The sequence below is a fragment of the Schistocerca americana genome, chromosome 5 (assembly GCF_021461395.2).
Source record: "Schistocerca americana isolate TAMUIC-IGC-003095 chromosome 5, iqSchAmer2.1, whole genome shotgun sequence".
Lineage (NCBI taxonomy): Eukaryota > Metazoa > Arthropoda > Insecta > Orthoptera > Acrididae > Schistocerca > Schistocerca americana.
In genome coordinates this window covers 131711938-131737236 of record NC_060123.1, presented here as the reverse complement: position 1 = coordinate 131737236, position 25299 = coordinate 131711938, and the positions used below count along the sequence as shown (strand labels likewise).

General features: G+C 42.2%; 1 protein-coding gene across 1 annotated transcript in view; it reads right to left on the bottom strand.

Annotated features, from left to right (window-relative positions):
- Window positions 1-25077, bottom strand: part of LOC124616236 (uncharacterized protein CG45076-like) — a 42276-nt gene extending 17199 nt beyond the window's left edge. The window contains exons 1-2 of the mRNA XM_047144539.1: window positions 25072-25077; window positions 23265-23531 (exon numbers count right to left, since the gene is read on the bottom strand). Of these exons, the coding sequence (XP_047000495.1) occupies window positions 23265-23531; window positions 25072-25077 (273 nt within the window). The remainder of the gene's footprint in view (window positions 1-23264; window positions 23532-25071) is intronic.
- Between the last annotated feature and the right edge of the window lie 222 nt (window positions 25078-25299).

Below are 25299 nucleotides of genomic sequence, written 5' to 3'. Positions count from 1 at the left end.
GCCTCTACCAACCAGCGAGCATCCTACAACACCACTACACAGGAAGAAGCCCACATCCTTCCCCCAGTGCTCCGCACTCCCAGGCAGGGGGCAGCAGGGTAGTGAGGAGGGGGGGGGGGGGGGCCTCTGTGGCGACCTTCGACCACGAGTAACTGCCACCTACGAAGTGCAGCGTAAACAGTCTTTGGGGACACGGAGTTCTTTGGTTCGGTCTTGTGTACTGAGGTTGTAATGTGCATGTTGTGAGTTTCTGTAGTGTCTTTCTTGTGTTTTGTTAAATTACAAAAATTTAATAAAAGTGCTGATCATAATTGGTTGGTGTTTTCTGTGTGCTGTCAGCCACTACAGCCAGAAAACCCACAGAGCTAAATTTAGAACTTCTGCATCACAAGGGAGAACACAATAAGGCTACAAAAAAGTGACCCTTCAACTTCTTTTTGCAGTGTAAATAGATCAGAAGTGTAGAAGTATCCCATTGCTGCACCATCACCATCTTGATACAACCATGACATGATGTCAGATGTGCACACATTGGTCCACCATCGTGTCTTCAGTTGTGGCAAAATAAATAATTTATCGAAAAGTGTGGCTGGTAGTAGTTCTTTCTTCAGTGTTATTTACGAAAACAACCACATTACAGTGATCTCAAAAAATCATGAATAAAATAAAATAGTATATATTTCAAGAAACGATAATATGAGATCTGGTTGGCAGCAGTATACACAAGAAGATATTTTTGTACTAGAATTTACTTTTCAGTTGCAAAATGAAGGTAAAAAGAATCACACAATAAAACAAAAGTATAAAAGGAAAGTAGAAGATAATTATAATGATTAAAGGTATGCTGTTGCTTGTGCATATATGGTTACAACTAGGGAAGTCCACACACACACACACACACACACACACACACACACACACACACATGTGGCCAGTGTCATCTCTGGGCATTAAGGCCTGACTGCAACCGTGACAGAGGTGAGCAGCAATCTAGCTGTTTGGTTAGTAGGGGAAGAGAAGAGGTGTGGTTTCTGGGGGAAGAATAACAGGGTAGGTGTGGGGGAAGTGCTAGTGCTGGTTGTAGGAGCATGCAGAAATGAGTTGTGGGTAGGATAGATCTGCTAGGTGCAGCATTGGGAGGCTTTGCAGGGAAAGGCAAGAAGGAGAGAGTAGAGAAATAGGAAAAAGCAAAGGATTATGTAGGTGTACTGGTGGGGCAGAAGACATGTGTAGTATTGGAGTGGAAGCAGGGAAGGAGACAGGCAGGTGCAGAACAAAGACTAACAAAGGTTGAGGACACGTGCCTCAAGACAACAAAGGATATGTTGTAGGGAGAGTTCCCATCTGTACAGTTCAGAAAAGGAGGTGTTGATAGTAAGCATCCAGGTGACACAGGCAGTGAAACAGTCATTAAAGTTAAGCAAATCATATTGGGCAGTATGCCCAGCAACTATGCGGTCCAGCTGTCTTTTGTCCACATTTTGGCAATGGCCATTCAGGCAGTCAAATAATTTGTTAGTTGTCCTCCCCATGTAGAATGAGGCACATTGGAGGCAGCTAAGTCACATGGCTGCTTTCACAGGTGACCCTGACTTTGATGGAATAGGGGATGCCAGAGATAAGTCTGAGTAGGTGGTGGTAGGAGGATGTATGGGAAAGGTTTTGCATTAAGATCTATTGCAGAGCTCTGAGCCATGGGGCAAGAGGTTAGGAGCAGGAGCAGAATAGTAACAGACAAGGATATTGTTTAGGTTGGTTGGGCAGCAGAATATCACAATGGAGCAGGGAAGGGGGGGGGGGGGGTGTAAGCAGGATATTTCTCATTTCATTGCACAGTGAGAGGTAGTTAAAACCTGGACAGAGAATGTAATTCAGTTACTCCAGTCCTACAGTCCTAGGTGGTACTGATTCATGAGGGGGTTGCTTCTTTGTGCCAGTTCGTGGGTATGTGAGGGATAGCAGGTGACAAGAGGTAATGAACAGGAGAACTGTTTTGGGACAAAGTGCGGAGGGTAATTCCTATCCGTGAAGGCCTCAATGAGACTCTTGGCATGATATTTTCAGAGGGACTGCTCGTCACCACAGATGTGGCAACCAATTGTGGCTAGATTGAGTAGAAGGGACTGCTTGGTGTCAAATGGGTGGCAGCTGTCAAAGTGGAAGTATTGATGGTGGTTGGCAGATCTGATGTGGGCTGAGATACTGATGAAGCCATCCTTGAGATGGAGGTTTGCAATAAGGAAGGTGGTTTGTTAGGCCCAGGAGGACCTGGTGAAGGAAATGGGGCAGAAGGTTTTGAGTTTCTAGAGTGATGTGAATTGGGTGTCTTACCCTCAGTTCAGATTATGAAGATCTCATCAGTGAATCTGAATCAGATGAGGGGCTTGGGATTCTGTGTAGTTAGGAAGAATTCCTCTAGTTGGCCCACGAATAGGGCAGCATAGGATGCTGCCATGTGAGTGCCAGTTGCTGTACCAGGGATGTGTCTGTAGGTGAAGCTTTCAGAGAAGAAGTAATTGTGGGTGAAGATGTGCTTGGACATAGTGACCAGTAAAAAGGTGGTAGGTTTGGAAAGGTATTTGTCATAGGCAATTGGGAGAGGTAGACTGGGAAAGATAGTGTTCAACAGCAGCAAGGCCATGGGAATTGGAGACCTTAATGTCGAAATAGGTGGCATTTAACAGTGATGAGCAGCGTGCTGGATGATAAAGGAACATGAACTGGAGAGAGTCGGTGAAGCTTTCGAAGGAGAAGTAATTGTGGGTGAAGATAGGTTTGGTCACAGTGACTGGTAGCAGGTTTGGAAAGGCAGCTGTCAAAGGTAATTGGGAAAGGTAGATGGGGAAAAATAGTGTTCAACAGTGGCAAGCCCATGGGCATTGGAGATCTTAATGTTGAAGTAGGTGGCATTAACAGTGACAAGCAGGGTGCTGGATGATAGAGGAACGGGAACTCTGGACAGTCAGTGGGGAGGGAAGTGGATGGTGTCTTTTATGTAGGAGGGTAGATTATGGGGAATATGAAGGTGTTGGTCCACAAGGGCAGAGATTCTCTCTGTGAGGGCACAGTAACCAGCCACAATGGGATGTCCTGGATGGTTGAGTATTTATACTTTGGGAAGCATGTAGAAGAGAGGAGGGTAGAGAGTGGTGTGGGTAACGACGGAGAGAGCCTCAGGTGTGATGTTCTGGGATGGATTTGAAGAGGGACTAGAGATCCTGCCACATTTAGGAAATGGGGTCACTGTGGCAGGGCCTGTTGGTGGAAAAATCTGACAGTTGGTAGAGTCCCTCCACAAGATAATCCCTGCATTTCATAACTACAGTGGTGGTACCTTTGCTGGCAGGTAGATTATAAGGTTGGGATCAGTTTTTAGATGGTGGATTATGATTATTTCTGCAGATGTGAGGTTAGTTTCCATGTTGAGTGATTTGGTGAATGATAGGGAGGCAAGGTTTGAGGTTAGGAAATTCTAAATTCTCGAAAGTTAACATGGGATGATTTGGGGGCAGATCACAGTTAGATAGAGGAGTAAACTGAGGCAGGAAGGGTTCAGTATTGGTTTTGGATTGAGTCTGATTGGTAGGGTTAGCAGAGGAAAAGTATGTCCACTGTAGGGACTGGGAGAAGAAGAGAAGGTCTTTAACAAGCCCTGTGTAATTGAATTTAGGAGTGTGGGAAAAAATAAGACCATTGGAAAGGACTGATATGTCTGTGGGACTGGGGCTTTTGGAGTAGTTTCATGACCAAGTTGTGGGTCTGTTTAGGCTCTTGGTTCCATAAGGTGGTGAGAAGGAGTTTCTGACTGTGTGGCAAATGTAGTATATCTGCAAGGCAGAGTTTACTGATTATGAGGATATTCTGGGGAGGGTTGAGAGAGGCCCTGGTAGAGGTGGCAGATAGTGGTGGTCGAAGGTAGTAGTATTAGGTAAATAGATTGGGAAGTGTTTTGAAGTGATGTTGTACATACTGCTCTAGCTCCTGGAGGTCAAGGGTTTCAATCTGGCAGATGTGATGCAGTAATTTGGGATTACAGAGCAGGAGACTTTTACAGATGGAGAGGAGGTAAAAAAGGTTTGGGCCTGATTTATGTGGTTTTGCAGGATTAAGTTGGTGACAGCTGTGGAATGACAGAATTTGAAAAGTTAGGTCTCATTGTGGAAGGAGGGGTTGCAGCTGGAGACATGAAATTTGATGGTCGGGCCATTTGGGAGGATCCTGTGAGTTAGGCAACATTACAGGAAAATTATGTGAGACATGGTTCTGGCTAGGGATAGAGAAACTTTTCTGTATTGGCACAGACAAAAGTAGCATGAATCCACAGTGGAGAATGAAAAATGTATAAAAAAACATAAAAATGCAAGGGAAAATCACAAAAAAGGTGAAACAGATGAAGTATAGTAAATATGCTGCAAAAATACGAGGGGAAATGAACGCAGGAAGAATCAAATTGGAAGTCCAGGAATAATTATCTCGGTAGGAAGAATGTGGGACATGAGGGCACTGCATGTATAACCTGTGGGATCACATAGCCATGTGTTGTGTGTTGACATGACTGTTGATACAGATTGGTTCGGAAGTCAGAGCTTCAAAAGATGTGTGGTAAACAGTAGAGAGTATGTGCAGTTTGGAAGGTGACAGTTCAATATAGGAAAGCAGTGACAGGGAAGGATGGACACTGAGTAACAGGGGAAACAGCACTGGATTGTGGGACAGAAGGGAACCCAATAGGCAGGGAAAGTCCACAATGGTATAACAATATGGAAAGGATAGGTTGCTACTCATTGTTTTATTTGTCCATGGATCATTCTATACAATGTTATTTGACATGTCATGCTTATTTATCTTAAAATATCTACTTATAAACAATGATTCATTATCCCCATCTGCGACTCAATTCATCCACTATGTGAGTAGCAATCTACCCTTTCCAAATTGTAGTTATTCCTTCTTGGACTTTCCATTATTTGGCAGTTTCTTCTATTTTATAGTTATCACCTACACATGGAAAAGAAGCAAGGTACAGGAGAATTTGTTTTATAGATATATTTATGCAATTAACAGATTCTTCATACCATATTGTATTATTTTAAATCAGTCAGCTGCAGAGTCTCAGCTTTTACTTAAATGACTCATGTAATACACAAGAAGAAGGTTCACATACTAAATACTGGGAGGACAGTGTAGATACCAATGTCCAACTGAAGTGAATGTGCCATGTAGCTGTTAGAGCTCAAAAGATCCTGTAAATATCTTGCTGGATCCCTTTGTGGCAAAAAAAAAAAAAAACATTTATGGCCAGATCACCAGTCCAGGGGTGCCAGGATCTACAGTCCTCTAAAATTAAATGCATAAACCTTTACACTGTTGTAAAAACACATTTCTGCTGGTGAACATATATTTCTATATGTTCACTCACATCATCTGCAACACTGAAGTCAGCAGCAAACATTTCATATTGTGTATTGGCAGTGAGTACTATGCTATGTCCAGCAAAGAGGATGAGTTAGTGATATGAAGTGCTGCATTAATAGTACCTGAAAATGTAAGTAAAGACAAAAGTGTAGTCATCGTCTTAGTTGGAAACATATTCTACAAGTTGTGGCTGGAATGACTTGCTCTGTGAGCTGAATGTGGAACATTGCATTTGTTTTCGTAACTTCACTAGGACATCACTGTTGAATTTTGAAATTCTAATGAATCTGATAGAGCCATTTGTTTCAAAGGAAGAGCACAAATAAAAAAAAGCCGTTCCTATGAAGTAGAGACTTTCTATTAGTCTTCAGTTATTGGCAACATGAAATTCCTTTCAAAGCCTTGCATATTTAATCCATATTTCAAAGCTTTGTATACTTCAAATAGCTACTATTGTTTTTGAAGGATTATCCAAAGGAAAGACAATTATGTAAAAGACACTAAACCATATGTTTCATTTTATATTTATTTTAAAAAGCTGCAGTAGAATGTAAATAAATTAGAAGTACAGGAGACCACTCACTGAATAGCATGATCAATGAGTCATCAACAGGCACACACACAAGATAAAGAAAACTTGCTAATTTCTGAAATAAAATCCTTTATTGTGTTACAGTACACACACACACACACACACACACACACACACACACACATGTACACTTTTGTTATTTGGTGAGTGGTCTCTTTTTCTCCTAAATTATTTATTGTATATTTGAAAACTTATGAGACACTAATATCTATACTACTATATAAAGGCAAACTGTCTTTTAATGTTGTTACCTGAAATCTCGAAAAGTTCTACACTGACTTACTTCAAATATTTACACAATACTCCAATAAATGGTCAGACGGACAAAGGCTACATATTGTTGAAATATATGTAGTATGTAAATATGTATATGCTAGAAAAAGGGCACCTTCTTGATCAAATTTTTTTTTTTTTTCAATGATACTCTAATAAACCTTCGAACAGACGTAGGCAACATATTTTTTATATTTTTTAAATATGTATAGCATATAAATAAATATTTAAAATCTATATGCCTACATAATGACAAGTCAATGAATAACATTTCACCAAAAACCTTGAAAAGTGCTGGACTGATTTATTTCAAATTTTTACACGATAATATAATAAGGGTTCAGATATCAAGAGGAAACACTGATAGCAACAATCGCAAAGTTCTTGTGAGTTTAAAAATATTTTTTCAGTGAATTGAATGTTCAAACAAATTTCAGGCTTAAATCCAGTTGCAAACCTGAAATTTGTTCGAACACAAGTCCCTAACCGAGATTTACTTCAAATTTTTACATGATACTCTAATGAACAATCAGATGGGCATAGGCTACGTGTTTTTAATATACAAGTATACATGTAAGACATAAAGGGGAAATGTTTTTACCAATACATTCAGATGTACATGGGCCAAATATTTTTTTAAGCAACAATGTTCGGGTTTCCTGTTAAAACCTAATTTGAGCAATAAAATTCTGTGTAGTGCTGTTCTGTGAAAAAGTGTGACTTCATTTGCTTTCTTGCAAGCAGAAAAACTTTCTCCCATACATATGCTTACTCATCATACATAATTAAAAATATCTGCATACACAACAATGTGCTGATTTGATTTATTCCTTGCAATCAGTTTTTTCTGAAAACAGAAAAGTTGTGTTTAATGCTTATTTGCTTATGCTTAGAATACTACTACAGAATATGAATTTACAGTAACAATAAATGAGCCTCACTGTCGGAGAGAGGAGGGAAGATAAGATGGATGGAGGAGGGGATAGGGGATGGTGGTGGAATGGACAGAGAGAGGTGGGAGGAGGAGATCGAGTGGGACAGGGGTAGGAGGAGATACAGTTAGAGGGTGGAGGAGGTGATGGACAGAGAGGGGGGAGAGAAGTAGGAGATGTAAAAAGAATAGGTGAGGTGGAGATGATCAGAGAGAGAGGGAAGGGAAGTAGATTAGGAGGGACACCAGTTCTCAAAGATATTTAGCAATTGCAAAGCATTGCCAGGATCGCTAGTATCAAATAAAATCATCTTCATTATCTTCCACAATAATGGCACAATCAATACTAACAATATAAGGAAAAGGTAGATTTCTACTTCCCATAAAGATGACATGTTAAGTTGCACACAGACACAGCAGAAAGACACACATAAGCTTTCAGCCACAGCCGATCGCCAGCTCAGACCAGAAGGCACTTGTCATGTAGAATGGATGCAGCAATTTTGAGAGGGCTGTGAAGGGGAAGGGATAGCAATGTAGGGCGGGGGGGAATAAAGAGTGCTGTCTGGTGGGAGCATGGGAGCATGCAGGGAGGGGGAGGAGGAGGAGGAGAGAACGGATAGTGAAAGGAGAGATGGGTGGGTGCATTGGCAGAGGGTGGTACAGAAACAGGGTGGGAAACAAGAATATGGAGGAGTTGATAGGACAGAGGGGGTGGAAACTGTTGGCTGGAGGGTGTGGTGACATTATGTTCTAGTAGGTTGAGGCCGGGACAATTTTGGGAGCGGAGAATGTGTTGTATGGATAACTTCCATCTGCACGGTTCAGAAAAGCTGGTGGTGGATGGGAGGATCCAAAAGGGGTAAGGTAATGAAGCAGCCATAGAAATCAAACACATTATGTTCAGTTGCACGTTGTGCCACAGATTGATCTACTTTGCTCTTGGTCACATTTTGGTGATGGCCATTCATCCTGGTGGACTGGTTGGTAGTCATACCAATGTAAAAAGCTGTGCAATGATTGCAGCAGAAATGATATATGACATGGCTGCTTTCACAAGCGACCTGCCATCTAACAGGGACTGGTTGGTAGTCATACCAATGTAAAAAGCTGTGCAATGATTGCAGCAGAAATGATGTATGACATGGCTGCTTTCACAAGCGACCTGCCATCTAACAGGGTAAGTCTATGAATGGACTGGAATAGGAAGTGCTGGGTAGGTTTCACTTGGGTCTTTCATAGGGATATGATCCCTGTGGCAAGAGGTTGGAACTGGATGTGGCATAGGAATGGACTAGCATGTTTTGGAGGTTGGATGGACAATGGAACACCACTTTAGGAGGAGTGGTAAGGGTATGATGTCCCTCATTTCAGGGCACAATGACAGCTAACCAAATAAATACAGATACTGATTGTAGTTGGTCAGTCTGATGTGAACAGAGATGTGGATGGGGACACGAGAGAGGAGGTCAACATCCAGGAAGGTGGCACACTGGGTTGAGTAGGACCAAGTGAAGCAGATGGGAGAGAAGGTGTTGAGGTTGTTAAGGAAAGAGGATAGGATGTCTTGGCCCTGAGTCTGTATCATGGAGATACCATAAGTGAACCTGAACCAGAAAAGAGGTTTGACATTTTGGGAGGCTAGGAAGGTCTTCTCTAGATGGCCAATAAACAGCGTGGCATAGGAGGGTGCCAAGCAGGTGCTCACTGAAGAGCTGCAGATTTGTTTGTATATCTTCCCTTCAAAGAAGATGTAATTGTGAGTTAGGGTAAAGTTAGTAAGGTATATGAGGAATGAGGTAGTGGTTTTGAAGTCCATAGGACTTGGGAAAGATAGTGTTCACAGTAAGACCATAGGCATGAAGGATGTTTGTGTATAGAAAGGTGGCATCAGTAGTGATGAGTAGGGTTCCAGGATGTAAAGGGCTGGGGATGGTGAAGAGACAGTAAAGGAAGTGGTTGGTGTATTTAATGTGGGAGGCTAGATTACGGGCAATTGGTTGGAGATGGTGGTCAATGAGGGCTGAAATTCTTTCAGTGGGTATTCAATAGCCAGCTATAATGGGGCATCCAGGATTGATGGTTTTGTGGATTTTGGGGAGCATGTAGAAGGTAAACGTGTGGGGTGTCATAGGAGGGAGGAGGCTAATGGGTCTGGGAAGGGCCTAAGGCTTTAAGCAGGGATTGGAGGTGATAATGAGCTTCTGGGATGGGATCATTCTGGCACAGTTTATAGGTGGAGGAGTCAGATAATTGGCAAAGGTCTTCCAAAAGGTAATCACTGTGATTCATAACAGCAGTGGTGGAACCTTTGTCTCCAGCTAGGATGACTAGGTCAGGATTTATTTTGAAGTTGTGTATGGTTGTCCTTTATCTGACAAAAAGTTGGTGTTTTGAGGAAGGGACCAGGGAAAGACAGTGAGGCCAAGTTAGAAGTAAGGGATTCCTGGAAGGTGACCAGTGGGTGGTTAGGAGGGCACTGGTATGAACTGGGAGAGCCAGGGTTCAATGTTGAGATTAAGTTGGTTTTGGTTGGTGGGACTGGTGGCAAAGAAGTGGTTCCATTGGAGAGTTTGGGAGAAGGAGAGTACTTTTTGACAAGTCCAAGATGGTTAAATTTTGGTGCAGGGCTAAAGGTGAGGCCTTTGGATAGTACTGAAACTTCTGTGGGGCTGAAGATTCTGTTGGAAAGGATACCAACAGTGTTATGGGAATGTTTCAACTCTGGATTTGGTGGAATGTTAGTAGGGAGTTTTGGGGGATGCGGCAATTTGAAATGATCAGCTAGGAAGGGCCTGGATGCTAGGAGGGGTTGATGAGGAGGAACACTTTTGGTAGGATAGGGGTTGGATAGTAGTGTCCCAAGGCAGCAGTAGGATATCAGAAGGTTGGGTAACTTATCAAGGTGATGTCTAGAATGCTCCTCCAGATGCTAGAGAGCAAGGGATTCAGTTTCTGAATGTGTTCTATGCGGCAGGGATTGTACAGTAGCAGTATCTTGCAGAAGGAGCAGAAGTGTTCCTGGGATGTCTGTGCCATTGGGATATGTTTTTGCAGTACCAGGTTTTGAGAGCCAGGGACTGCTGGAATCTGACAAGATGAATGCCATTGTGAAAGGAGGGCTGGGATATTGAGAAAAGAGATTTTTATGTTAAATTGTTGGGGGGGGGGAGGTAGGATTCCACGATTTAGGCAGCATTTAAGAAACAGGATGTGGAACTGGATTTTAGCCAGGGAAAGGGATACTTTTCTGAACTGGTGCAAAAAAAATGGAGCAGCGGCCCATTGTCCCAGGGATGGCACATGGCAAATGGAAATGACAAAGAAATGGGAAAGAAGATGTGACATGGGTGTGAGGGTTGCTGGCTACAAGAAAAGACATGTAAAATGTATGTATGGATATGCAGGGACACACACAGAGACACTCAAAAACACACATAAATATGTAAAAATAAGACCAATACATAAAAGTACACAAAAATGTGTGAAGCCACATAAAATATGCACAAATGCGTTAAAAACTTACAGAAATGTGGGAGAAAGGAACAGGTGAGGTACAGGAGACTGCTGGTCTTGGGATAAGGAGAGAAAGGGTGAGGGAAGATCGGTTAGGTCAAGGATCACATGTGTGTGTGGCACAGGTAAGTGTGGAAATTAAAATATATGAAGCTGAAGGAGGAAGTGGGATCGATAGGAATAAATATAATTATCAATGGGAAGAATTTGGGGCATCAGATGGTCCATCAACAATCTATGCAGCCACATAGCCGTGTGTTGTGCATGGACGAGACGATGTGGCTGAGAAGTATATGCTGTTTGGAAGGCAGCGAGTAACACAAACAAGAAAAAGAATGGACAATGAGAAGAGTAATGCTACAGAGAATAGCAACAAAGGAAAACATCACATGGTAGTGGGATGGAAAGAAAGCTGTTAGGCAAAATAAAACAATATAAACATGAGGTTGGAATATCAACAATATAAGGAAAAGGTAGATTGCTACTTCCCATAAAGATGACAAGTTCAGTTGCACACAGGCACAACAAACAGACACTTAGACATAAGCTTTCAGCCATTGCCTTCACTGGAAAAGGAATAACACACACACATTCATCACACAACCAAGCACACCTCATATGCACATACGCATATGACCACCATCCCTGGCAGCTCAAACCAGAATGCAACTGTCATGTGGAATGCAAGCAGCGACCTGGAGAGGATGGGGAAGCAGTGTAGGGGCGGGAGGGAGAGAAGAGTGCTGCCTGGTGGAGCATGAAGGGACTAGAGAGTCAAAAGGTGCAGCGTCGAGAGTCTGTGGGGCAGGAAAGTGGTGAGGGCTGAGAGGAGGGGGGGGGGGCAAGGAGTGAGAAAGAAGAGGAGCAGGGAAGGGGAAGGGAAAGAGGAGTGGGTGCATTGGCAGAGGATGGCACCCAAACAGAGTGGGATATGAGAATAAGGAGGAGATGGTAGCACAGAGAGGGTGAAAACTGTTGGGTGGAGGTGTGGTGACAATATACACTCCTGGAAATTGAAATAAGAACATCGTGAATTCACTGTCCCAGGAAGGGGAAACTTTATCGACACATTCCTGGGGTCAGATACATCACATGATCACACTGACAGAACCACAGGCACATAGACACAGGCAACAGAGCATGCACAATGTCGGCATTAGTACAGTGTATATCCACCTTTCGCAGCAATGCAGGCTGCTATTCTCCCATGGAGACGATCGTAGAGATGCTGGATGTAGTCCTGTGGAACGGCTTGCCATGCCATTTCCACCTGGCGCCTCAGTTGGACCAGCGTTCGTGCTGGACGTGCAGACCGCGTGAGACGACGCTTCATCCAGTCCCAAACATGCTCAATGGGGGACAGATCCGGAGATCTCGCTGGCCAGGGTAGTTGACTTACACCTTCTAGAGCACGTTGGGTGGCACGGGATACATGCGGACGTGCATTTTCCGGTTGGAACAGCAAGTTCCCTTGCCGGTCTAGGAATGGTAGAACGATGGGTTCGATGACGGTTTGGATGTACCGTGCACTATTCAGTGTCCCCTCGACGATCACCAGTGGTGTACAGCCAGTGTATGAGATCGCTCCCCACACCATGATGCCGGGTGTTGGCCCTGTGTGCCTCGGTCGTATGCAGTCCTGATTGTGGCGCTCACCTGCACGGCGCCAAACACGCATGCGACCATCATTGGCACCAAGGCAGAAGCGACTCTCATCGCTGAAGACGACACGTCTCCATTCGTCCCTCCATTCACGCCTGTCGCGACACCACTGGAGGCGGGCTGCACGATGTTGGGGCGTGAGCGGAAGACGGCCTAACGGTGTGCGGGACCGTAGCCCAGCTTCATGGAGACGGTTGCGAATGGTCCTCGCCGATACCCCAGGAGCAACAGTGTCCCTAATTTGCTGGGAAGTGGCTGTGCAGTCCCCTACGGCACTGCGTAGGATCCTACGGTCTTGGCGTGCATCCGTGCGTCGCTGCGGTCCGGTCCCAGGTCGACGGGCACGTGCACCTTCCGCCGACCACTGGCGACAACATCGATGTACTGTGGAGACCTCACGCCCCACGTGTTGAGCAATTCGGCGGTACGTCCACCCGGCCTCCCGCATGCCCACTATACGCCCTCGCTCAAAGTCCGTCAACTGCACATACGGTTCACGTCCACGCTGTCGCGGCATGCTACCAGTGTTAAAGACTGCGATGGAGCTCCGTATGCCACGGCAAACTGGCTGACACTGACGGCGGCGGTGCACAAATGCTGCGCAGCTAGCGCCATTCGACGGCCAACACCGCGGTTCCTGGTGTGTCCGCTGTGCCGTGCGTGTGATCATTGCTTGTACAGCCCTCTCGCAGTGTCCGGAGCAAGTATGGTGGGTCTGACACACCGGTGTCAATGTGTTCTTTTTTCCATTTCCAGGAGTGTATTACCATACGCTGAGGTCAGGATAATTCCAGGACAAGGGAATGTGCTGTATGGATAACTCTTAACTGTGCAGTACAGAAAAGCTAGTGGTGGAGGGGAGGATCTAGATGTCTCAGGCAGCGAAGCAGCCACTGAAATCAAGCATGTTATGTTAAGCTGCGTGTTGTACCACAATGTGGTGTACTTTGCTCTTGGTCACAGTTTGGCGGTGGCCGTTCAACCTCGTGGACAACTTGTTTGTAGTCATACTAATATAAAATGCTGTGCAACGAATGCTGTGCAACGATTGCAGCCGAGTTTATACAGGGGATAGTCAAAATAATGTGAACACCTGTACTTATTTGGGAATGGTTTATTAATTAAGGGTTGGACCCCCATTTGCCCATAATACAGCTGCGATCCTTCTCGGAATACCAGCATATAATGATTGTATAGTCTCCAGTGGAATGTTATGCCACTCTTCAATCAGAACCTCTTCTAACTTCTGTAGGGGCGAGGGAGGCAGAAAACTGCTCCAGAGTCTGCACTCCAATACCGCTCACAAGGGTTCAATAATGTTCAAGTCTGGGGACTGTGCTGACCAGGGAAGATGCTGCAGTTCATATGTATGCTCCTCGTACTACGATTGTACCGTCCTGTCTGTGTGAATGGGTGCATTATCATCCTGAAATATGGCATCATTGTTGAGGAACAACATTTGAATCATGGGGTGCACCTGATCACCTAAAATGATCAGACAATCATTGGCTGTAACACAGCCTTTGGGAGTAATGATAGGACCACCAGAATACCATCGATCTCGTAAACTGACATAAGGCTGGGAGAGCGGTGTGCTGACCACCATATCTGCATCCAGTGACGACTGTAGGCTGAGGATGACATGGTGACTGATCGGTACCATAGGCCCTTCAAGGCCTGTTCGGATGGAGTTTAGTTTTAGCAGAATACCATGATATGGGTGCCCACACCATCACACTTCCACCTCCATGCTTAACTGCTGGAATCAAGCAATCAGGATTGTAGGCTTCTTTTGGTGTTCTCCAGATGTAAACCCAACCCAATGTTGGAAATAATGATGTTGACTCGTCGGGCCATAGGATGTGTTTCATTGATCAGCCATCCAGGATTTACGTGCCTGACACCATGTTTTATACTTCTTTGCATTGGTTGTCATGACTAATGGTTTCGGTATAGCAGCTCATCCATGAATATTTGCTTTATGGAGTTCTCGACACACAGTGTCAATAGATACTGGGTCTCGAAGATGGCTATTGAGCTCTGCAGTGACATTACCGCCGTAGTTTTGTGTTGTTTTGACGCAATTTGTGTTAGTGAATGATGACCTCTGTCATTTTTTTTCCCCGATTTGTGCCCACTATTATGTTTACACAATGACATCTTTCCATGTTTTGTGTGGGCTGGTATGACTGTTGAAACAATTGCTCCTGAAACATTCAATCGGTTTTGTGTCTTGGTTACTGATGCTCCAGCTAAGCGAAGGATGTGGTTTAGTTGTTCCAGTCCTGGGTGATACTGGGTACAAAGGGGGCATTCCTTTGTGGCTGGTTGTTGGGGATGTGGGAGGATTAGAGGTGCGAGGAGAAATGGCACAGATCTGATTGTGTACTAAGCCTGTGGATAGTGCCTCTCTGTGAAAGCCTCAGCAAATTAGGCAAGGGAGTTCTTGTCATTGCAGATATGCCATACCTCAGTGGCCAGGATGTATGGGGGGGGGGGGGGGAGAGTTTTTTGGTGGCGAAGGGATGACAGCTGTGGCAATGAAGGTATGGTTGGTGGTTTTAATGTGGACAGAGGTGTGCATGGAGCCATCAGAGAGGAAGAGGTCAACATCCAGGAAGATGGCACGCTGTGTCAAGTAGGACCAAGTCATGTGGGAAATGAGGTGTAAAAGTTGTGAAGGAATGAGGATGGGGTGTCTTGGCCCTGAATCCAAATCATGAAGGTATCATAAATGAACCTGAACCAGACAAAGGGTTTGGCATTTTGGGAGGCTAGGAAGGTCTCCTCTATATGGCCCATAAACAGGTTGGCATTGTATGGGTACCCCAGGCAGATGCCCATGGCTGTGCTGTGGATTTGTTTGTATACCTTCCCTTAAAAGGAGAAGTAGTTGTGAGTTAGGGTAAAGTTAGTAAGGTATATGAAGAATAGGATAGTGGGTTTGAAGTCTGTAGGATGCTGGGAATAATATTTGAATATGCTCAAGAGTTCTGCAGCAAAGCAATGTTAAGGATATTGGTCTGTTATTTGCATGTCCATTCTTTTACCCTACTTATATACAGGAGTCATCAGTGTTTTTTTTCCAGTCACGTGATACTTTGTGATGGCAGGAGTTTTGCAACAAATGCAAGCTAAGTAAGGGTTCAGAACTGAAAAGTACTCACAGTAAAACTGAATTGGTACTCCATCCAGACCTGGTGACTGACCTGTTTTCAACTATTTCAGCTCTTTCTCAATGCCAGGTATGCTTATTCTTACACATTAAATGAAGTCACACTTGCAAATATGAACACCATTAGCTGTAGAATGGAATGATGACAATGAAATCTGTGCCAGACCGAGACTCAAATCTGAATTTCCAACTTATTGCTGGCAGTCGCCTTACTATTTGCATCAATGCATGACCAAACTTCCATATGTCGTCAACCATATGTCTACAAGCCATACTCGAACATCCATTATGTATATTCCCATACAGGTGAGACAGATTACTTGAAAGTCATTCGCCCAGTGTCAGCAGATAAATAGGATATCGCAGTGCCTATGTTACTCTGAATTACAATGCAAAAATTTCCTTTGAAAATATCATATTCTGCCTATTCTTATGCCCGTCATAAGGGAGAGAGTCTGTACAACAGTCAAATAATAGCATGTCTGTACACAAAATTTAAAACTTAAGATTTCCTTTTGTTGCCTTTCGTTGCCAGACTAGTGAGTGATGAATAGAAGCCTTCTATCCACTTAGTGATTTCATGTGGAACCAGAATTTCCTTGGATTCTTGGCAAGATACTCGGCTAACGTATGACAAAGGAAGTTGCTGTATGCTCCACATTCTGATCTTCTTATAGATGCAAAAATTTCTACTAACTTTTGCCTGTTGAATTTGTGTTCTTTTTTTGAACAACAGTCTCTGCTTACAACTTCCCTTGTGGAATGAAGGTGATAGCAGACAAAGAAACTAATTTTAAAAATAAACTGAAGCCATTTCTACTTGACAGCTCCCTCTACTGCATGTATTGATTTGTATTTGACAATACATATGTTTGGTTGGGTTACACGGGTAGGGACACTATCACCTACATACAAACACATGCACTAACCTGAGATGTACTAAAAACCACTTTCATTTATCACAGACACAATACATGATTTGAACACTCCAAAAATGAAACAAAAGAGCACAAAGATGGCCCTTATATACAAAAAGGTACTGCACTAAGCAAACTTGATTAATTGATCATTTTACTGCCACACAGCCTCCCTTGTGGAGCACCGAGGATGAAGAGGTGCGGGATGCACGCCGAGACCAAGAGTGCACATCTTTCGGTATTGATAGTCAAATGAACCACTTGGTAAGTAATTTTACTGTGGCATTGGTCCCTAGGTGAGCCATATTATGTGCGCTGTGGAAAGCTGTCTTTCGAATTGCCAGTGAGATGTATGGTCTTGGTGTGTGTTGTGAGATGTCGTGACATATTTTTATGCTGCCATCTAGTACCCAGATCTGCTGAAGGTGCAGTTTATAAGAATTGTATAATCTAAAAGGTTCATCAAGCTGCCATTTTAAGAAAAGTAGACGGTGGCCACACTATTTTCACATTTGATATGGCAAATTTTTGTGGTGGACTGGCTGATGTATTCAGTGTGTGCACTGATATGGCAAACATGAGTCATTCACATCCTGAAATGCTGAGACAATAGGTTTGTGATCTGTATAGAGCGTCACTGGTCAGACTTCTAAGAGGGGATAGAAATGCTTCACACCATCGTAAGTAGCTAAAAGTTCTCCGTCATACACATTCCAATACATTTGTCTCTGCTGCAACTTTTTAGAAAAGAAACTTAACAGTTGCCAATGATCATTTGATTTTTGATGTAGAGGCACACCAGTAGCACCTAGGCTTGCATCTGCTACCATAGCCAATGGAGTGGCCATAATAGGATGAGCAAGCAGCACTACCTTGATGAGGCTTTTCTGTAGATGCTTGAAAACATAGCCCGTTTCTGAAATCCACTGGAGTATCTGTTTGCTCATGGTGTTTTTACTGAACCGGACATTGGTGAGGGGTGTTTGAATGGTGCCAGTCCCAGGAAGATGGTGTCGGTAAAAATTCACCATCCCAAGGAAACGTCTTAGTTGGTGGTAATCTTTCATTATCGGGAGGTTATGCAAAATGGAAATCCTCTCTGATGACAGGGAGATGCCATTTGCTGGTATATTGTGCCCAAGGAAAGTCACCTCTGATTTATTAACCACGCACTTGTCTTCATTCGGCTTGTTGTTTCTATCTAAACTCCACTGTACCGTACTGTCATACTGCTCATGCAATTGGGTGTCTTGTGAAAATACTAGTATGTCATCTAAATGTACAAAACAGAAGGGAAACCCCCTTTAAAACTTTGTCACGAATGCTGCCAAGTTTGGGCAGCATTTTTAAGTACATATGCCATAAACAAAAACATGAATATCCCAAAAGGAGTAGTGAAAGCTGTACAGCCATCTTGGATATATCACCAGGTGCAATAGTGATTAGAGAGCAAACCTTGCAGCAGTCCATAAAAATAAAAACAGGCACACCTGCCAAACTGTTTGTAAAATCCTGCATGTTAGCTTATGTGTTACATATCAGGTATTGTTCTAGTATTCATCGTTTGATAATCGCCACAAGTGCACCACAAAACATCTTTCTTACACGCTAGATGGGATTGTTGATGACCATGGACTGTCGGATAACTCCATTCTCAAGTATCTCCTCAAATATTGATTTAATTGGGAGGCAGGGGGAGGGGGCGGAGGGACCAGTGTGGCAAATATATGATGTACCGTGTAGTGCTTAACACCACCCTGTTGCGTCGCTGCAGTAACCTTCACTGAACAAGCATAGTTTGTATCCTGTGTACACTTTGTATTCACCTTTAACTTTTTCTTCATTTCCTGGGCTACTTGTATTTCACCTTCTCTGGGCAGCAGTTCGCAACATGTTGCACTTTACTCCAGCATACATCTCCTCAATGTTGTGTAGATTGTAAATCAAGCTGCAGTTGGTGTTTTCCATCTGTGCACACTCACTGTCATCACTGGATGTATTAATCTTGTTGACTCTACTTGCCATGTTTGCTGCAAAGTGACCAGAACCTGGACACAGTGCAACTATCACTTGTGTGTGTTAATTTGTAGTTCTCCAAGCCCACTTTCAATGCAAAATCCCATGAAACTTGGTGCTTAGATAGGGTGAGATATAACAAAGATCACAAATGCCCATTCGAACTGAGATTCAAGGCCAATATCAATTGTGAGAGTTTTGCAGCCGTATGTGAGGATATGAGACTTGCTCACTGCCATTAATGGTATGGGTCCACAAGTCTTGATGTCCGGTGTATACAAGACCGCAATGATGCTCACATCTGAGCCTGTGTCAACAGAGAAGATCAAGCCTGACATTTTGTTCAGGATGTGTAATCTCATGACACACACTAATGTATGCTGGAGGAGGTAGCAGCGATTGAGACAGCGGTGTTGATGTTGTGTTGCTATAAATGACCTATCATGCTTTGTGGCCTGTACTACACTATGTGGTGATAAACCTCCAGTAAGAGTGCTGTTGGTAGGTGTCATGATTTGTAGCACTACTGCAGATCACAGTTGCCAATTTGGAGGGAATATGACTCCTGCACTTCATAGCTTTAAATCCAAAGGCTTTATGAAACCAAAAATTGCCTGTTTTGGTAGCTTGGGGTAGTCTGTAACAATGAGAGTGCAGAGTCAAAACACATTGTGCATGAGTTGTTGTTGTTGTGGTCTTCAGTCCTGAGACTGGTTTGATGCAGCTCTCCATGCTATTCTATCCCGTGCAGGCTTCTTCATCTCCCAGTACCTACTGCAACCTACATCCTTCTGAATCTGCTTAGTGTATTCATCTCTTGGTCTCCCTCTACGATTTTTACCCTCCACGCTGCCCTCCAGTACTAAATTGGTGATCCCTTGATGCCTCAGAACATGTCCTACCAACCGATCCTTTCTTCTAGTCAAGTTGTGCCACAAACTCCTCTTCTCCCCAATTCTATTCAATGCCTCCTCATTAGTTATGAGTATTGTCATCCTAATTTGTTGAGGGCTGTAATGTTCAGAGCTGTCTTGTCATCTTCTCAACCACAGAGGCATCAGGATGTAGTGACTGTGCAGTAAGGCATCGTGTCATTGGACAGACTTGTGGGTATTGGCTGTCCTCAGCTGAAGCAATGATTGACAGTGGCCACTATGGCAATCAAGTCGAGCATAGCATGCACTTTGTCAGCCACCTGGAGCATCTTAGTGCCACTTGTGTGCAATTAAAGCCGCCTGTACCTCAGGGAGCATTTGTTGTTGCCAGATGTGCAATAACAATGTGATAAAAACCTCACTAGTATTGGGTGATGGCAAGCAAATGTTGCCAGAATCTCAATAGAGTTTTGTCACCCCACTTTTCATGATATAGCACTTGTGTAATCTTCTGTTCTGGAAATTTTATGCAATGATCAATGGGAGCCATCTTGAGAGTGAGTACTGTGGTTGGAGTAAAATACTATCTGACACTAATGACATCGCACATTGTGCCAGGGTATTGATTGCCATTTTAAATTTCAAAATGGTCTTCAGAAACATGCTGAAGGGCAAAGTTGTTTACCATAATTGCAAACCATAGTTCGGGCTGGGCGAGGACGAACAGCAGAGCCTCTAATTGTAAATGCAGTGCTGTAGAACCAACAGTGAAGTGTTGTCTTGAGTAAATAGCACTGTATTCATTGAGAGACCACACAGCTTGGATGGCACCATGATGTCCAATATACTGGCACATTGTACTGCATCTCATGGTCATTGCACGGGTGAGAAGAGCTCTAAAACCTCAATTTTCTGGTAGATATGCTGTATTTCATTGGTGATGGTATGCAACATGTTATTTGCTTCCTCCATGATGAAATCGTAATGTTGCAAATCATAGAAAATAACAAGGAAAACAATCAATTATTGACAAAGTTATTTAATTGGGTAGATAAAATATTCTTCAGGCAGAAGGGTTGAAGGGGAAGGAAGAAGGGTGAAGGAAAAGGACTGGAGAGGTCTATGAAAAGGGGTAGGTTTCGGGAAAGCCACCCGGAACCATGGGTCAGGGGCGACCTACCGTACAGGATGAGAAGGGAAGTTCTTCTTCAGGGTCACCAATTTTGTACAGACAGTATCATCTACAGATAAATATGTACACCAGTTTCAGATGTACTAAAAACCACTTTTATTCATCACAGGCAAATACACAAAGCAAACACTCCTAAAGCCAAACAAAACATCACAAAGATAGTCCTTACATATAACCAGATAATTCACTGATCAAGCCCAGTTAATCGATTGCTTCACTGTCACATATATATTAAACTGCATTATGATGTAAACAACTAGCAAGTAAATTTTCATGAAGAAAATGTATCCTATTTGTATATGTGTGCTGCAGGTTGTCTCAAAATATATCATGCTGTCAGCTTTTGTATTCAACATTCCTTTTACTTATTTCAGATGCAGCAGAGTGAAATTTTTTTATAAACTTTGATTTCATTTTTACTGTTAAATTCATGTCTAAACCTGTGATACAACAAGTTTTTGACCTTTAGCTAAACTTTCACATTTCACAACCCAAACTGTAATGATTACTAACCATGCAGACATAGCAACTGAAACATATATATTATTCGAACAATGTCAACAAGTACATGCATTATTAAACATAATAGTTTAATTGACTTACAGTTACAAATGACAAATACAAAACTATTTAACTATAAGATCACACAGCATAAAATACAAATTTAGTTCTCGTGGTAAGTTTTACAAAATTCACAAACCTTTGAATTAAAATTGACATTGTGGGCATTTTTAACATGTTAATTTTGGCATGACAGATTGGCCTTTTTCTTGTCTCCAGTTGTGATAGCTCATTTCAACTTTTTATATAATTTTATAGAAATGGTACAGTGACTCAAATTGCTATAAAATTGCACACACAGTGTACGACTTTTATAAAGGCTTGTACATTTAAAGAGATGAATTTGAAATGTTGGCAGTAAGTAATGAAAATACTGAAACTCCAGAAGTAATGCTAGGTAATGTATGAGAAGAACAAATTGAGGCAACCAACTGGAACATGAAGGGGAAAATTAAGAAAAAGGAAGAGAAAAAGTGATTATCAATGTAGATGCATAAGGCCTCAGATCTTAATTCACAAACAAGTCTGGAGGAAGCTTTTACCAAATCACTGATGATGATGAAGATGGATATACATGCAAGCACTGTCATTCTATAAATTATTCTGCATCTTTACTTAGGACTGGCTCTAAATGACAAAATGAAGGGCTGTGTGGTCAAAAGGCATTCTGGTGTATTTGGTGCCACCCCATTAGAACAATTACTTCTGATTTAAAGTATATTCCCAATAGACATAATCACAAGTATTTTGATGCTTCATGCTGTCTAAGAAGGGCATAGTGGACAAGGTTCAGATGTTAACCACTAATGTTACTTGTAATAAAGTCCAGTTAATGCAGTGGTGTGTGGATACCTGGCAAAATGACTGAAATTCATTTGATGTACATGTCAGTAGCTCTAAGAAAACTTGTGAATACCTAATAAAGGCTAAAGATACATCTTCCCTCTCATATTCAAGGGATTGTTCACATGCTGTCTGGGCATGCCCCTTAATCTCAGCACCTAGTCAGAATCTAACAACAGGAAATGTGAATGCAGAATTGTTGATTCCCCTGAACACACTGCATTACAGTGTCCATCATAACACACAGATGAGAGATGGTACAAGAGTATTGATAATATTCACTGGTTAAGGTCCACAGTTGTGGGAAATTGTGAATAACATGAAAGATACCAATTCCTAATATCTGCACAATAAATAATTCTGCAGGCATCACGGAAATCTGTAAAACAGGCCCCAAGTACATAAAACACATAGTGTAAGTGAAAATGTGTGTAATAGTGTAACTGTGAAATGCTACCTGTAGCAACACTGGAAGAGCGATGCATAACAGTAGTGCCCCCTTAACCCCACATTATCGTGATTATCTCATAGTACCACTTCTGTGGCCTACTGACTTACTGAGGTGTCAGCAGCCACAGCACTGTAGCAGATGGCATCTCAACATTCACCTAAATGCCCAGAAGCAGACAGTAATCTAGTATGCAAATATGTTGTAACATCTTTGTTTACTTGGCAAATAGTAGTGGGATGGTGTTCCCTGTTTTGAATCACATGTCACTATATAAACTACAGTAATTACAATGATTTGGTGGAGTATATCAGTGGTAGTAGACATTCATATTAACAACAGATGTAGTCACTGCTACTAACACTTGCGGTAGGTCCCTACCGGTGTGTGAAAAGACCTGAAGTCTTTTCCAGGATACTTATATAAACACTGGGCTAGTGGCAGGAATTTATAGAACAGGTACTTGAATTTTGTTTCCTACTGACGGGCACTTCTCTTTGTGTTATCAAATTTGGGTTTTAGTTTTCCACAGTGGATTCTGTTTTCATCATTCTCTAATATTTTAAGTTTTTAAACTACTACCAGCAGTAAATTGATGGCACTAATGAAACAACTGTCATTAAATAAACTTTTCACACAAACTGTGTCAAATACAACAAGGAAACAAGCTTAATAAATAAAGCAACAAATAAAAAAAACTGATACAAGAAATTAAGTTATGTTACAAAGGGTTGAAGCAGTCCTGAGGCACTGCCTTTTGCCATGTGTAACAAAAATGACTTTTAGCAGAACTATTAGATAAAAGTTAGTATACTGGTTAAGTGATGGACAAAAAGATCGCACCTCACCTGATGTGAAGCCTGCTGTGCTGCAACCTGCTGTGCCTCTGAGGCAGCCTTCGCCTCCTGTGCAGCTTTCTGAGCTATGCTTGAGGCCTTGGCTTTGTTCGCGTCTCCTGAGCCTCCACCACCCCCTCCGCGATGATCACAGGCACCATTCGCACAGCTTAAATCTGCCCTCAGTCGGCGTTTCTCATGTGCACCTGGCTCCATCAGAAGGTCCTCTACACTTGGCTGTTCGCCCCCCATCTGTTGTTCCTGCTGTTGTGGCTGAATCTGAAAATTTCAAGTCATGTGCTCATATACCAACTTTGTAGTTGTTTAAGTCTAGTTTGTAAAACAACAGATGGAATTAAGCAAGTGCTTCTAGTGTTACAGTTTACAACAGATCAAAGAATACATATTAAAATGAGTGGCATCACTGTAAACCATTCATATTTCCCATAGCTAAATGAACAGTTATTCAAATGGCAAATCAAGGCTTACAAGTTATGGAGAGTTGTGTTACATGTGAGTGACATAAATGGAATACTTACTGGGTGATTCCATGAGGAGGTTACAAACTTTGTGGGATGATGGAGAAGGGTAAATGTATCCATTTGAGGTGAGGGACCCTGGTCTGGAAATGACCGAGTCAAAAGTTATAAGCAAAAACTGTTCTGATACCTCTCAAAGTGGAATATGTGTACCAGTACTGTTTTTTCTAAGATTGAAGGGTAGGCTATACCAGTACTGTTTTTGCTAAGATTGAAGGGTAGGCAACTTTCAGTGGCAATAGTGTGGACCAAAACAAGAAAGAAATGTCAGTAAATGTGGGCTCTAAAATATATACCTTAAAAGCTATGAGTATATGTCCATCTTCGCTACCGTAAGACACATCTTTTCTACTGAACAAGCATTCATAGCTCTTAAGGTATGCATCTGAGCTCATGTTTATTACATATAAAACTGCGAAAGAATTAAAATCTACACTTTGAACAAAAGCTGTCACTTGTGTGTATGTACCCAAATATAAAACAAAAATTATGCATGGACAAAATTTATAACAAGCAACACCAAGATAAAGGACTATTCACAGTTTTGAGACTTATACTTTGCTCTAAAAGTAAAACATGACAATATTTCCAGATATCATTTGAGATCCCACGTTGTGTTCCCCACCCTGCAAAATGTCAAGCCCCAATTCTAGGTATTTTTGTATGAGTAGTTGAGTATGTGACAAAACTGTATATTTTAATGTGTATTAATTGAGATTATAGTGTTTTGTAGCATGTGTATTATGCTGCCTGAGACAGCTAAGCCAATGGCAGAGGCATTTAACGTAAACAACAAGAAAATGGACCAAAGATGATGTCAACACCATTGTTTGGTGCTGAAAGAAAAAATAAATTTGGGCTGGGTGCCAAATTTGAAGGCTGTTGCTGTTAGAGCTGTTGTAAAGAATCAAATCAATGCTCCTTTCTCCTTTTTAGTGGTTAGGAGACATTGCTCATGAGAGATAATCCTGAGTCATCACACTGAGCATGGTGATAGACTATATTCTGGAGTAGACTGCAAAGGAGTGTGCTTCGAATCTCAGATGACAACTTGGGTATTTGTGAGTCTAATTTGTAAAATATTTTTGAAATTAATAGTAGGAGAGCTGAAAACAACTTAGGACACAATGCCTGAAAAGGGAATAGATCTGTTTTTTATGATAAGTGTAAAAGTGGTGGAGCAGCTTTGATTTTTGTTTTATTCCTTTTGAGTAGAAAGTGTAGGTTGGAGATGAGACTGGAGCATTAGTGCGATTTTAAGATTTTTTTCTATGGCTCACCATCATGTTAGCCACTGTATTAAATTTAAAGCATAAATATGTTGTGGATCAGTATCTCCATGTCAATTTTGTATGTGCATTTAAAAATATATGTATTTAAATTAGAGTATGGTCAAGAAACTTTAGTAATTCATGACAATCAGATCCGAATTCAGTTTAAAATATATATTGAAAGGATTTTTATTGGTTTTGGGAAGCCAGTAGAAAAGTTATTCTTTTTCCTATGTA